The 16,283-nt window shown below is 40.4% G+C and overlaps 1 protein-coding gene across 3 annotated transcripts in view; it reads left to right on the top strand.

Annotated features, from left to right (window-relative positions):
• The window catches only part of LOC132831018 (neurabin-2-like), a 216,796-nt gene that overhangs the window by 190,602 nt on the left and 9,911 nt on the right, over positions 1–16,283 (top strand). For 2 of the 3 annotated variants that reach the window (XM_060849048.1, XM_060849047.1), the window contains exons 9-10: positions 2,956–3,185; positions 8,992–9,088. In XM_060849048.1, the coding sequence (XP_060705031.1) occupies positions 2,956–3,185; positions 8,992–9,088 (327 nt within the window). Of the gene's footprint in view, positions 1–2,955; positions 3,186–8,991; positions 9,095–16,283 lie in introns of those variants that run through there. The other variant, XM_060849049.1, reaches the window with a different exon arrangement.

Raw genomic sequence — 16,283 nt, 5'->3', positions numbered from 1 at the left:
TCTTATAATATGAGGCAGAAATTCCCCTTCCTTCTGACATAGTTGTATGACTGTGTATAAATTTGTGTATGGCAGATATAGATTTCATTATTTCTGAATACCGGAATTGCAGAACCTTCTATTTGGTGTATAGCCATCTCTCTTGCCAAACTGCAATAATTAGCTCACTGCTTTTTTTAAAATAATATCTGTTATTCCTGTCAAAGTATAGTGAAGCCCGCTTAAATACAGATCTGATAAAACCATTAATAGGAATTAATATTCCAATATGCAAATACTTGTCTGCTTGCTATTTGCAATGCTTTATCCACACGTCTCTGTAATTGAATCACTCTTGCATGCAGCTGAAAAGATTAGAATAAAATATAATGTGTTTCCAATCTGTTTGGACATAAATGAACAGTGACACTAGCATCTCTTGCTTGTGTCCCTGCAATAGGTTAGGAAGCACTGACAGGCTAATTGTATTCCAGGAGTCAGATGGGGCTCTGTGATTTCTATATTTGCTTCCTTCAAAGACGTACTCATGTGGATAATGTCAGTAATACTCCTGAAAGGCAGGTTTGTGAAGGATGTATCCAAAGCTGGTGTTTACTTGGGATATATCGATTCACAAATGTTGAATATTGCGATTTTCAACAAAACATGTATATCTCCTGATACCACTCAGCTTATGTAGCAGTCTCCCTTCATATCGGTTCATTTAAACATCCAATCAATGCCCTCCATCTACATCTTGGACTCTTGTGATGCAATAGTAATGTCCCTATCTCTGAGCCAGGAGGCCTGGGTTCAAATCCCACCTACTTCAGTGGTGTATAGTAGTATCTCTGCAGAGGTTGATCAGAAAATTTCTGCAATTGACAGAGAAATACCATTTGACATGCAGCTAAACATGCAGTACGTGTAATTTGTTGTGTAGAATCTTCTCAGGTGCTTACAGCACATTGACCCACCAATGGAATCAATTGGCAGTAAATCACAGGTGCAGAATTATGAAATTGTGTAGAAGGAGTCATTGTGTCAGCACAGGCTCTCTGAATGACCATAACGACATAGTGCCATTCTCTCGTCCTTTCCCTGCAACCTACACACTAATTCTGTGCAAATAATCTTCAAATGCCCTCGAGAATACCTCAATTGAAGCTACTGCCACAGCTCTTTCAGGCAGTGCCTTTCAGACCTGAACCACTTAACATGTGAAAAAAAATCCCCCATCCCACTTACTTCTTTTGCAAATCACTTTTAAGCCTATGATCCCTCATTCCAAAACCTTTCTCTGAGTGGAAACCACTTTCTCCCAATTCGCATAATTTTGAAAACATTATCAAATCCCCTCTTAGTCTTCCCCTTTTACAAAGAGAAGAGTCCTAACCTCTTCAGTCTCTACTTATAACTGAAGCTACTCATCCCTGGAACAATTCCAGCAAACTGTTTTGTAAGATGTACAAGCTCCCTCTGCACTGATATCCTTCCTAAAGTGTGTTGCCCAAAACTGTAACACAGTACTGCAGCTAAGGTCTCACTAGTGTCTACTACAGGTTCTACATTACTGCCTTGCAGTTGTATTTTATGACACGATTAATAATGCTTGAGGGACTATTTACTTTATTAACTGCACCCTTTGTGTATCCTGCCATCAATTACTGATGTACATAAACATCCAAGTCTCTCTGCTCCTGCACATTTTAGAGTCGTAACCTCAATTTTATATTGTCTCCATGTTTTTTTCAGCCAAAATGTATCACTTCAAACTTCTCTGCATTGAATTTCATCTGCCACCTATCTGCCCCTCTACCAACCTGTAAGCATCCTTTTGAAATTCTACACTGTCCTCTTCATAGTTTACGTTTCCAAGCTTTATATTGTTTGCACATTTTGGCATTGTCCCCTGCACTTTAAGAATCTAGATCATTAATATGTATCAAGAAAAGCAAGAGTCTGGGAAGTTCCACTACGAACCTACCACTAATCTGAAAAATACCCATTAACCATTATTTTCTACTTCCTACCACTCAGCCAGTTTTGTATCCATGCTGGTACTGTACTTTTTAACTCCATTACCTCTCACACATCCAACAGTTTGTTGTATTGAGCACCTTTCAGAGGTCCATGTAACACCATTCAGTAAAATTGCAAAGCTGAACCCCTCAAATCACAGGTAAGCAGATTTGGCCATTGTCTGCACATTCTCTGCAGCTCACTGTAATCTCTCTGTGGTATCCATCATCTGTCATGCCAAGATTGAACCCTCTTTCAGCTGTCCTCCACCTTGACATCTGAAGGAGATTTGTGTAACTTTTCTGTTCTGATCAAATGGTTGAAATACTGACATTTTGTTTCTGGACATTACTTCTAAAGTTCCTTTTAGCTTTCACAATTACGAGCACTTCTTCATTTATCTGATGGCCTATCTGGAATCTTTAGCATCCGTTCTGTATTACAACATAACATGACCGAGCATATTCAATATAACTTTCATCAGTTAGGTCTCCTTAGAACCCTCTTAGTCTGAATTTTTTTTCAGTATGGGATTTTCATACCATGAACACTACATTCCACACCTCGTCGGGTGTGTTGAATATGCCCCATGAGCTGCTTTTACCTTATTACTAAGTGCATTAATGTCTAGTTTGTTTTCTAATAAAACCTTTAATCTGCTTATTTTATAGAAGTCAATGGCTTTGTCAAAATAGCTCAATTAAAAAAATTGCTTTTGAACATGTTAATAAGCATTCTAAACTTAGTATACGGTGGAAGTAAATTCTATATTGATTCTTCCATTTGGTAATCTGATGTAACTTATTTCATATTAGAACTAATGATTAGAATACAGTCTTTACTGTATATTTCCTTTTGAATGGGAAAGTAACTTTCTTTGGTGATTACCACCCTTCATGATGCTTCTAACTAAACCAATGTCTATCTTCCTGTTTTCTTTTCATGTCCATTCAGCTTCATTCAACAGAACAGGAAAAAATGCGTTGGCGAATGGAGAAGGCCCAGCTGGAGCAGAGTGTTGAGGAAAACAAGGAACGTATGGAGAAGCTCGAGAGTTACTGGATGGAGGCCCAAACACTTTGTCAAGCTGTGGACGAACATCTGAAAGAGACCCAGGCTCAATACCAGGCCCTAGAGAGAAAGTACAGCAAAGCAAAACGCTTGATCAAGGAGTACCAACAGAAGTAAGCAACATCCCACTCCTGTATAATTACACTAATGGAGATTTTCATTTTCACCAACTGGCTGTTGATTGAATGGAGTGGGTCCCTGCTTTTGATTAACGTTCTGATAAATGGACTGAAAATCACATTATTCAACAGATATGTGACTGAAACCACCACGTTGCTGTCTAGGTGGTGAAGATGAAAAATTCAACCCCAGTTAATCTGATATGGAGAGTGCTTGTATTTATCAAAAAATAAGGAATGGTTTTGGTGCCCAAAGAAGATACTAAATCATGGTTAAAATATTCCACTTTTTAAAGCATATGCAGGAAAATGCATTGTGCTTTACATGAACTCCTATCAGTGCTTCTAAGCGGTTCCTAAACTGCTCTCCATACAACTAATGTGCTGAAGCCCACAAACGTTGGCTAATCCTTTACAGCAGCTAATGTTTGCTGTCCTGTTCACTTGGTTTATCAGTTGCCACAAATGACAAAAATCATGAGATGTCAGTCATTTTCAAACTGATTAGATTGCATTATTTAATAGGCCTCAATTGGAACCATGAGCAGAGGCTTAAATCCTTATTCTTACACATGGGGAATGGCTATTACATGATCGAGAAAAAATGCAAATTGCGAAAATTTTAAAGAAAAACAGGAAAGGATGGAAATAGACATCCATGTCTAGTGATGAAAGATCAGTTCTATTACAGCTGGACATCTGAGGGTACAATTGTCAATATTTTGATCATTGACGCCATTTGGATGCTAAAAACATTGTTTGGGATTAGCCTCTTAATGAGTACACATACAATGTGCTGATTCTACACTCTTTGGGTAAGGAGTTTAGTTTAGTTTGATAGTTCCTTGGAAAATCATGTGATGAACATACTCATGAAAACATCTTGGCAGTATAGCAGATAGGCACAGTTACGCATGAGAGGCATTATTATGGTTATAAGCAGATAAATACTAAACATGATAACATCATATCTTTATGTTCACTAATTTAGCAAAGTTACTTACCTGTTCATTTATGCGAAAGTTAAAAATCACACATTGCAGCACAACCACCTGATTAAGAGGCAGTACCTCGAAAGCTAGTGCTTCCAAATAAACCTGTTGACTTATAACCTTGTCCACACCAGTCCAACACCAGTACCTCCAAATCATTTATGAGGAGAGAAACATAATTTATGCACGAATATCATGCATTAATCTGTTAATATTCCCAAGGATAACTTCCAGACTATGACCTACACCTATGGCAGAGAATATATAAACATATAAATTTGGGGCAGATGTAGGTCGTTTTGCTCTTGAAGGCTGCTCTGCCATTCACTAACATCATGGTTGATCTGTTCGTGTATCAAATTCCATGTTCCCATCAATTTTTGATTGTCCTGCCTAACAAGAACCAATCCACGTCCTCCATAAAACAAATCCAATTACTCCACCTCCACCCCATAAGTCCAAAGTCACACAACCCTATGAGAGTCATAGAACTGTACAACACGGAAACAGATCCTTCAATCCAACTCGTCCATGCCGACCAGATATCCTAAATTAATCTAATCCCATTTGCTAGCATTTGGTCCATATCTCCTTAAACCCTTCCTACTCATGTACCCATCCAGATGCCTTTTAAATGTTGTCATTATACCAGCTTGAACCATTTCCTCTGGTAGCTCATTCCATACACGCACTGCCCTCTGTGTGAAAAAGCTGCTCCTTAGGTCCCTTTTAAATCTTTCCCTCTCACCTTAAACCTATGCTCTTTAGTTTTGTACTCCACTATCTTGGGAAAGGAACATGGCTATTCATCCTATCCATGTCCCTCATGATTTTATAAACCTCTATAAGGTCACCCCTCAGTCTGCAATGCTCCAGGGAAAATAGCCCCAGCCTCTCTCACTATAACTCAAACCCTCGGGCCCAACTCTGGCAATGTCCTTATAAATCTTTTCTGAACCCTTTTAATTTTCACAACATCCTTCCTGTAGCAAGGAGACCAGAATTGAACGCAATTTTCCATAAGTGGCCTAATCAATGTCCTTTACTGTAGCAACATGACCTCCGAACTCCTATACTCAAGGCACTGACCAATTAAGGCAAACATACCAAACATCATCTTCACTGTCCTATCCACTTTCAAGGAACTATGAACCTGCACTCCAAGGTCTTTCTGTTCAGCAGCACTCCCCCAGGACTTTACCATTAAGTGTAAATGTCCTACCCTGATTTGCCTTTCCAAAATGCAGAGCCTCACATTTATCTACATTAAACTCAAACTGCCACTTCTCAGCCCATTGGCCCAACTGATCAAGATCCCGTTGTACTCATTTTATTGTCTTCACAACGTAGTTTTCTACCTTTTGAATTATCTGTAAATTTAGTATTCAGATTTTCATGTCTTTGAAAAAATATCTCATCAGAAAAATACTGTGGTCCAAACTAAATCATGCAATCTCACTCATTTCTTTATTTGTATTCTGCTTGCCTTCTGAAAGTGGACTAATAGACACCTGAGTGAGACGTCAGTTATAAATCAATAAAATGGTTCCCATGATAAGCAGCATGTGAATGAACAGAATATCACATTTAGAGAAGTTGAACCTTCTTTGGCCAATGCAACAAACTCTCTAAACTTGCAGTCAATCTTGTTCGCCTTTCCAGACACTGAGACAGAACCAGGCAGTTCACAAGCTTGGCATCCAATGTGACCCCAAACTGAATTTCCAAACTTTGTTGTCTCTATCAGAAAGTCTCTGTATTTTCACTTCAGTGGTATTGTCAGAAGCTGAGCTTACCTCAAAACATAGTGACAATAATGTTAATTCATTGGAATGCCTTTACTTATTTGTTCCTACCATGGAATAGCTGCCTTTAATGGCATTTCAGCTGGTCAATTCTGAGAAATAGAGCTGTGGGAGGAGCTGAGGTTGAGTGTCCCACCTCCTGCCTGGCAGGAAAATAATGCAGTCTGTAAAATTTGGATGTAGACAGTAATGGAGGCGAAGAGCTCACTTCTTAAGGGAACAGCCATCAGCTCAACATGTACTGACCTGTAAAAGTGGGGTTGAGTTAAAAGGGGTCAGTTGTTTAACATGAATTATTTGGCAATTTGACACAAATTCGTTGTGGGATCTTCATTTGGTTGTCCACAAGTTAAAACACTATAAGTTAGTTCTATCATTGAGAGTTTTGCATCCCTTACGTGGAAACCTTTGCTATTTTTACATTAATTGAATGAGTAGAATATTCTTGTGTAAGTCAGTTACAATTGATGTGACATTCCGACAAAGTGATCCTTAGGGTAATCTGTTATTTGATGACATTTCAAAGTCTTACCAAGGTCAGGAAATTGACTCCATATTTTACCTGTTACCACTCAAGCCTCTAATGGGATATTTATGATGCTCATAAAGTCCAAAGCTATTAGGAATAGGAATAGCAGTTGGATTTTCTATTTATTTCTGACTCATATCAATTTAGACAATACAATGGGCTAGTATTTTTATATCATGTCAAATATCTAAGGCAAGTTAATTATTGACCATGTATGTGATGAAGAGTATCGACAGGGAAGGAATCCAACTAAGTGTATGGAGTTCTGTATCAATTGATTTCAATTGAATTTCGTCAAAATTCTCTTCCCATCATTGCTCCCCTGGTAGTTCTATATAAAGACAAATAACTAGTTTGCGACTAAATATGCAACAAGACCTGAGTGATCTCATACATGAAGTGCAGATGCAGCAGGTGAGGTGATTTCATAATGCGATGGTTTGAGTAGAGAAGTAGGGATGTCTTATTGCAAATATACAGGGCCTTAGTGAGACTGCTACTGGAATATTGAGTGTAGGTTTGGTCTGCATTCTGAGGAATCATGTTCATGCTACAGAGGGAGTGCATCGTAGGCTTACGAGCCTAATCCCTGGGATGGGAGGACACACAGAGTCATAGAGATGTACAGCATGGAAACAGACCTTTGGTCCAACCAGTCCATGCTGACTAGATATCCGAACCCAATCTAGTTCCACCTGCTAGCACCCGGCCCATATCCCTCCAAACCCTTCCTATTCATATACCCATCCAAATGCCTCTTAAATGTTGCAATTGTACCAGCCTCCACCACTTCCACTGGCAGCTTACTCCATACACGTACCACCCTCTGCCTGAAAAAGTTGCCCCCTAGATCTCTTTTATATCTTTCCCCTCTCACTCTAAATCTATGCCCTCTAGTTCTGGACCCCCCGACCACCGGGAAAATACTTTGCCTATTTATCCTATCCATGCCCCTCATAATAAACCTCTATAAGGTCTCCCCTCAGCCTCTGACGCTACATGTATGAGAAGAGGTTGCATCATTTGGGATTGTATTCACTGGAGCTCTGAGGAATGAGGGTGCATTTCACAGAAACCTATAAAATTCTAGTGACTCAATAGTGTAGACACAGGAATGATGTTCCCAATGATGGGGGAGGTCAGAACCAGGGATCACAGTCTAAAGTATGGTCTCAGGCTGAGGTGAGGTGAATGAGTGTGGAATTTGCTACCCTAGCAGGTAGAGTGTGGAATTTGCTTACCATAGAAGGTCAACAAGATCAAACATTGAATGATTTCAGGAAGGATTTGGATATAGCACTTGGAGCTAAAGGAATCAATGGATATGGAGGAAAAGGAGGAACAGGCCATTGAGTTGGATAATTAGCAATGATCATAATGGATGGCAGAGCAGGCTCAAAGGGACGAATGGCCTACTTCTGCTTCTGTTTTCAATGTTTCTGTTAGTGGGTGACTCTCTACCGAGGCTGGGTCCCTCAATCGTACAGCTTTGTACAAAGCCTCCAAATCTTCCCATTCGATCCTAAGAGGTGTATTTTACAAACAACCCAACGCAGACCTGCTTGTCATGCTTCTGTGTGGAAAGTTCCAGGCTGTCGGACGAGGCCTTTAAATGGGTAATTAATGTCCAGTTGGTGACAGGATGGACAGGTCATTCCCGAGCTTTCCTACCGCAAATTTCATCAGGGTGGAAGCTTAAAGGTGGCATGGATCCTCAGCACGCACCCTTTCATCAGGATAAACGCACCCCTTTCATCAACCTCACGATGGAGTTTCCATTAAATTCTGCCCTTGGTGTAATCCCTACATCATGACAGTAACTACATTGCCAATGTACAACCGTTTCAGATATCTAGAGTTTATGCAGGCACTACAGAAATAGATTTTCTCTTTCTCTTTCTTAATTTGTAATACATTAACTGTTAGTAAAACCTTTGGAGATGTTTAGAAAAGGTACAGATGCTCACCAAAGCAAAATCTGCTGCAATTGTTATGTTCAATCTATTGATTTTAGGGTCATTTCAGTCTTTAAAATTACGAAAATTCTGCCAATCTCTGATCTAAGAGAATGTAAATGGGCTATTTTGCAGAACATTTTACTGCATAGGTAATTGCATATGACTTACAAACAAATTCCAATTCAGCCAGTTATTTGAACTTAAGCATCATTGGTTGTTTATTCTAAGTTATTCCTGTTGAATGGTATCAAAAAGCATAGAACATTAATAGATGCTCAGAAAAGGCTTCCAATCTGCAAATGTATTTAATGTTCTCATTTCATTGCCCCTTATGCATTATTTATCTTCAGTTTAGATTACCACATCACCAACAGTAGCACACTCAGGAACGTAACATAGCAGTTTAAAACTTTATCCATTGGTGTCTAACTCATTATTTGAATAACAGGAATTTGGACTTTGAGAATTTCAGGTTTTTTAAATTTCTATGACATGGCTTTTTAAACTTCGTTTTAGGGAAATAGAATTTCTGAAAAAGGAAACAGCTCAAAGGAGAACTTTAGAAGAAACTGAAAACTCACATAAAGAAGAGATTGAGAAACTTCAGAGCAAGGTATGATTCCAGCCTACTCGTAATAATAGAATACAGTGAATATATCATTTGCTTGTCTTGAATATTATTGTATGTATCAATATTGTATACCTCGAATATCCCTTAACTATTTGAAGATTAGGTAGAAAACTTTATTAGAATAAACAATAGGAATTAGCCATTTTGCCCATCAAACCTGTTCGTCCATACAATAAAGTCAAGACTTAATTTCTATATCAGTCTTAACCCTTAAATTTTTTAGTGCTCAAAAATCCATCTGCTTCATCCTGAATAAAGTCACCAATTGAGTGCCCACAGCTCTCTGGGGTAGAGAATTCTAAAGATTCATAACTGTTTGAGTGAAAAAAATGACTCCTCATATCAGTCAGAGATTGCTTACTCCTTGTCCAAAGACCAGCATTCCTAATTCTAGACTCTCAATCAGTGGAAATGGCCTCTATCCTATTCACGGAGAAAGTGAGGAATGCAGATGCTGGAGATCAGAGTCGAGAGTGTGGTGCTGGAAAAGCACAGCAGGTCAGACAATGTCTGAGGGGCAGGAGAATTGATGTTTCAGGCAAGAGCCCTTCATCAGGAATTCCTGATGAAGGGCTCTTGCCTGAAATATCGATTCTCCTGCTCCTTGGATGCCGCCTGAATTGCTGTGCTTTTCCAGCACCAGACTGTCAACTTCTGTATCCTATATGCATCTATTCTATCAAACTCTCAAAGCATTTTCATTTGTTCAGTGAGTTTCACTGAGATTATCTCTCATTCTTCTAAACTTCAGACAACAATAGACTTATTCTCTGTCTATGCAGCAGCTCTCTCAACCAGGAATTTATTTTGGGTAGCATTGACAGGTGCAACAGAAAATAACAGGTGTAACAGAACTGACCAGCTGGCATAAGCCATAATTAATATTGAGTCGTCACAGCTCTAACATAAAGAATCCATCATGCCTGTTTTGAAACTCATTAAAAATAGGATGCTGGCAGTGAAGTTCACTTATCAACCCTTCAAGGAAATGAATTAGGAGTAGGATGTCCACTGGAGGGCACTCTTACCTCTGGGATGCAATTATTACTTCCTCAACTGTATGCTTTTGGAGCATACATATTCCATCATCTCTGATTTGCAACAGGAGCAACTTTTAAATGTAAATTTAAGATGCAAATGAAAGCACAGACCACATTGTAAGCAGACCATGCAAACACACAAAATAATTTGTCTGATAATGTGCACAGTGTTCGCTGGTGTAAAGCTGCCTCCGTTGAACAATACTTTTGTCTGTGGTTCAATTCTGATGATTATCCCTTTCAGAACTGGAATAACATACTCGGCGTTCAAAATGCACTACATTTTTACCTCCAAACACACTTAATACCTTGGCAAGAGCAGATTAGAGGAACATAAACATTTAGCACTATATTGTCGGAGCAACCCAGGAGAATTCAGTCTTGTCCTACTCTAAATTGATGGGAAACCTCTTACAGGTTGAAGCAGAATGTTTCCACTTTAAAAAATAAGAATCATAGTTTATCAGGAATTATATGGCAACGTTCTCCTCAAGTATTTCGCCACTTTTTTAACCCAATTTCCATTATACTTTCCATATCAATTATTTTCAAAAACAATGTATTTTGAAGGTTTAATACCTGTGTAGATTTTGAAACTGTAGGGTACAGGGACCTCATCAGTGATATAGTGTTTGTAGTACCATCAGCTAACTTTTATCCAAACATATAAAAAGAACCTTCCCGTCTTCAGAAAGACGGCAATGTGCTGCAGTGATTAGACATCTTGAATCTACTGCTGGTAATCTTTAAAGATTGGTACTTCATGCAGCTTAAAGTCATTTAACTTTATGCAGAAAGATCAAAGCATTTAAAATAAGTCACTTAACAGTAAGGTAAGCTGATGTAAGAATGCTGTATGACCTCGGATGTTACGCATTAAGTCGCTGATGTTGGCAATAGTGATTTTGAAGCCACGATTTTGTCTACCCCAAAGCTCAATTTTATTCCCGTTCTCTAATTTCATGATAAAATTGACATGTATAAACAATGATACAGACACAAATTTGAGGGTAAGACTTTTACCTCTGCCTTGCCGCCCTAACCATGATGTCGATATCATGAGCACATCCGTGTGCACCTCTATTTTTTTCACTGGGAATAGATAGGGAAGGGGTAATAGAATGTGGCACCTGCTTCCGCGCCCCCACCCCTCCTCCAAGGTGGCTGTTTGATTTCCTGAAGACACAGAGCAGTGCAGAGTACCATTGGGACAGTCTGGGGCATACCCAATGGGGTAATTTTGGGCAGGAGGGGAGCCTCACTCTCACACTGTGCCTGCCTCTACCACCTCTGCTGGCAACGCATTCCAAACGCCCACCACCCTCAGTGTGAAGTACTTGCCGCATGTATCCCCCTTAAACTTTCCACCTCTCACCTTGAAAGCATGACCTCTCATTATTGAATCCTTCACCCTGGGAAAAAGCTTGTCTCTATCCACCCTGTCTATACCCTTCATGATTTTGTAAGCATCAATCAGATCCCCCCCAAAGATATTTTTGGTGACGGTACAAGAAACCCTGCCGTGCAGAAGAATTCTGCCCAGGATTGAAAGTTTCCTGTTCTGAGGAAAAGGCTGGAACAGAGAAGGCTTTAAAATTGCAGAAGAGTGGGCCAGTGGTGGTGTGGTGGTAATGTCACAGGCCCAGTGAGATCACCCCTCTGGTTACCGATCAGGAACATTGTTTGATTCCCACAAAGGGTGAAATTTGAATTCAGTAAAAATCTGAAAGACAAAAACTAACCCAGTGGTGACAATATAACCACTGTTCAAAATTGTAAAAACCCATCTGGTTCATGAATGTTCTTAAGGGAAGGAAATCTGCCCCCCTTACCTGGTCTGGCCCACATGTGACTCTAGACCCATGACATTGTCATAGAGATGTAAAACACAGAAACAGACCCTTTGGGCCAACTAGTTTTAGTCAACCAGATATTCTAAATTGATCTAGTCCAATTTGTCAGTATTTGGCCCATATCCCTCTAAAACGCTTCGTATTCATATACCCATCCCAATGCCTTTTAAATGTTTTAATGTATTTGCTTCCACCACTCTCATAGCTCATTCCATACACGCAGCACCTCTCTTTGAAAAAAACTGCTACTTAGCTTCTCTCACCTTGGGCTCAGTGGTTAGCACTGCAGCCCCGCAGTGCCAGGCACCTGAGTTCAATTCCAGCCTCGGAAGATTGTCTGTGTGGAGTTTGCACATTCTCCCCGTGTCTGCGTGGGTTTCCTCCGGGTGCTCCGGTTTCCTCCCACAGTCCAAAGATGTGCAGGTTAGGCAAATTGGTCGTGCTAAATTGCCCATTGTGTTAGGTGCATTAGTCAGAGAGAAATGGGTCTGGGTGGGTTACTCTTCAGAGGTCAGTGTGGACTTGTTTGGCTGAAGGGCCTGTTTCCACACTGTAGGGAATCTAATCTAATCTTAAGCCTATGCCTTCTAGTTTTGGATTCCCGTACCCTGGGCAAAAGACCTCGGCTATTTGCCTTATCAATGCTCCTCATGATTTTATAGACTTCTATAAGGTCACCCTCACCCTCAGCCTCCAGCCTCCAGCGCTCCGGGGAAGTAGCACCAGCCTATTCAGCCTCTCCGTACAGCTCAAACCTTCTAACCCCAGCAACATTCTTGTAAATATTTTTCCACGCCCTTTCAAGTTTGACATCTTTCTTGTAGACAAGTGGTTAACACTTAACAGCCGACTGGGCAATAATTGCTGGCCTATTCACTAATTCCCATACCTTGTGTAAATACATTTGAAATAAAAGGTTTATTTCACTCACTAATAAAGCAATAACTAAGTAGCACAGAGTCTGGAAAGCTATGGAGTGTCTCTACCATGATAAGCTCAGAGTAAGATTACTATGTTAGTTGTGTGAATAAACAGGGATGCAAGTTGTTCATTCTAGGTAACAAACTGGGTGCTTTAATAAAGTTTGTCTGTCTTCAAGTGACAAAGAAACAAAGCCAACCCGATTTCATTTTGTGCAGCTAGAGTCATTTTTCAGGCTCCAGCTCTGGAATATTATTATATGATAACAATATAGCAGTGCAGTTCCAATTCTCCAACTCACATCCACCATTTACTCAGGGTCAATATTTGCTATGCATGGTATATTAGATGCCAATTGAGTAGCATGATTCCAATCCTTGGGTCTGGGTGGAATGCTGTTTGAGGGTTAGTGTGGACTTCATGTAGTTGGGGTGGTGCTGATAATATTGGTTAGGGTCAATGTATTAGTAAGAGAGGATCTCCAGGTTGATGAACAGGATGTGAAATCAGAATCATAGAATCTCTACAGTGTGAAAGAGGCCATTCTTCCCATTACATCTACACCATCCCTCCATTGTGCATTCCACCCAGCCCCACCCCCATACCCTATCCCTGTAACCCTGCATTTTCCTTGACTAGCTCACCTAGTCTGCACATCCCTAGTCACTGTGGGCAATTTGACATGGGCAAGCTACGAACATGCGTGTCTTTGGACTGTGGGAGGAAACTGAACACCCAAAGGAAACCCACACAGACACAGGGAGAATATGTAAACCCCATACATACAGCGGCTCAAGGCTGGAAGTCGAACCTGGGTCCCTGATGCTGCAAGGCAGCAGTGCTAACCATTGAGCCACCGTGCCACCCCATTTAGGTGGAACTAAAAAGTAGCAAGGGCAGCAGACATTGGCGGTAATGGTTTGTAGATCACCAAACACAAGTGGTGATGCAGAGCATGGTCTACATAAAGAAATTAGCGGTGTATGTAACAAGGCAAGTGCAGTAGTCACAGGTCAATCTAATCAGCACCAGTGCTGAGGAGGAAGAATTTCTGAAATTTGTTTGAGATAGTTTTCTGAAACGATATCGTGAGGAACCAATTGGCTATTTTAAATACAGTATTATGTAATAACTATAACTCAAAGCCTCCAGTCCTTGTAAGTCTTTCTGCACCCTCTCAAGTTTAACTACATCTTTCCTGTAGTAGAATGACCAGAACTGTACACTGTATTCTAAAAGTGACCTCGCCAATGTCCTGTGCAGTTGCAACATTACATCCCAACCCCTACACTTAGTGCACTGACCAATGAAGACAAGCGTGCCAAATATCTTCTTCCTGACCACCCTGTCCACCTGCGACTCCACTTTCAAGGAACTATGCACCTGTACTCCTAGGTCTCTTTGTTTGGCAACACTTCCCAGTACCCTACCATTAAGTACACAAGTCCTGCATTCGTTTGCCTTACCAACATGCAACACCTCACCTTTATCTAAAATAAACTCCATCTGTCTCTCCCCTGCCCATTGACCATCTAATCAAGGTCCCATTGTACACTGAGATAATCTACTTCACTGCCCCGACCCCCACCCATTTTGGTGTTATCTGCAAATTTATTAATCATGCCTCCTACATTCACGTCTAAATCATTTATATGAATGAAAAGCAATGGACCTGGCACAATCCTTGCGGTAGACCGCTGGTCACAGGCCTCCAGTCTGAAAATCAAGTCTCTACCGCCACCCTCTGTCTCCTACCTTCAAGCCAATTTTGTCTCCATTTGGTAGCTCATCTTGGATCCCAACTCTTACTAATTAGCCAACCATGCAGAACCTTGTCGAGAACTTTGCTGAAGTCAACGTAGACAACATCCACCACTCTGCCTTCAACAATCATCTTTGACACCTCTTCAAAAGGCTCAATCAAATTAATAAGACAATTTCCCATGCGCAAAACCATGTTGACTATCCCTAATCAGTCCTTGCCTTTCCAAATGCATGTAAATCCTATCCCTCAGAATTCCCTCCAACAACTTACCCATCACTGATGTCCGGCTCACCAGTCCATAGTTCCCTGGCTTTTCCATACCAACTTTGTGAAATAGTGGCACCACATTAGCAACCTCCAGTCTTCCAATACCTCACCCATGACTGTTGTTGATTCAGATATCTCAGCAAGGGGCCAGCAATCTCTCCCTGGCTTCCCACAAAGTTCTTTGGGAAACATCTGATCACGTCTCAGAGACTTAACTACCTTTAGGTGCTTTACGAGCTCCTGTGCTATGATATTAAATTTTTTCAAGACATCGCTATTTATTTCATGTTCTTCCATATTCTTCTTCACAGTAAATGCTCATACAAAATATTAATTTAGTATTTAACTCATCTCCTGCATTCCACACTTAGAAGGGGCCCTATTGTCTCCGATGTTACTCTTTTTGCCCTCAGTATACTGATAGAATCTCTTTGGATTCTCCTTAACTCTGTTTGCCAAAACTATCTCACACTCCCTTTTTGCCTTTCTGATTTGCCTGTTAGGTATACTGCTACTGCCCCTATACTCCTTTTGGGATTCACTTGATCTCAGCTGTATATACCTGATGTATACCTCCTTTTTCTTGACCAGAGTCTCAATTTCCAGTCATACAGCATTCCCTACATCTACCAGCCTTGCCCTTCACATTTACAGGAACATATCGTCTCTGAACTCTCACTATCTAATTTTTAAAGGCCTCCCATTCCCTAACCATCCCTTTACCTGTGAATAACCTCCCCCAATCAACTTTTGAAAGTTTCTGTCTAATGCTGTCAAAATTGGCCTTACTCCAATTTAGATCTTTAACTTTATGATTATTTCTATCCTTTTCCATAACTATTTTAAAGCTAATAGACTTATAATCGCTTTCCCCAAAGTGCGCCACCACTGACACCTCAGTCACTTGCCCTGCCTTATTTCCCAAGAAGGCCAAATATTGCTCCTTCTGTAGTTGATACATCCACACATTGAAAAGAAAGTTTTCTTGTACACACTTAACAAATTCCTCCCCATCCAAGCTCTTCACACTATGTCAGTCCCGAGCTACGTTTGGCAAGTTAAATTCCCCTAACATTACAACCCTTTTATTCTAACAGATATCTGAGATCTCCTCACATATTTGCTTCTCAATTTCCTGCTGACTATTCGGGGGCCTATAATACAATCCCAACAAAGTGATCATCCCTTTCTTACTTATCAGTTCCACCCATATATCGTCACTGGACGATCTCCCAGGAATATCATCCCTAAGTAGAGCCTTAATGTTTTCCTTAACTAAAATGTCATTCCCCCTCCTCTCTTGCCTCCTCTTCTGTCCTTCTTATTGCAAC

The sequence above is a fragment of the Hemiscyllium ocellatum genome, chromosome 32, assembly GCF_020745735.1.
Source record: "Hemiscyllium ocellatum isolate sHemOce1 chromosome 32, sHemOce1.pat.X.cur, whole genome shotgun sequence".
In the NCBI taxonomy this organism is placed as follows: domain Eukaryota; kingdom Metazoa; phylum Chordata; class Chondrichthyes; order Orectolobiformes; family Hemiscylliidae; genus Hemiscyllium; species Hemiscyllium ocellatum.
This window is presented reverse-complemented; position numbering and strand designations above follow the sequence as displayed.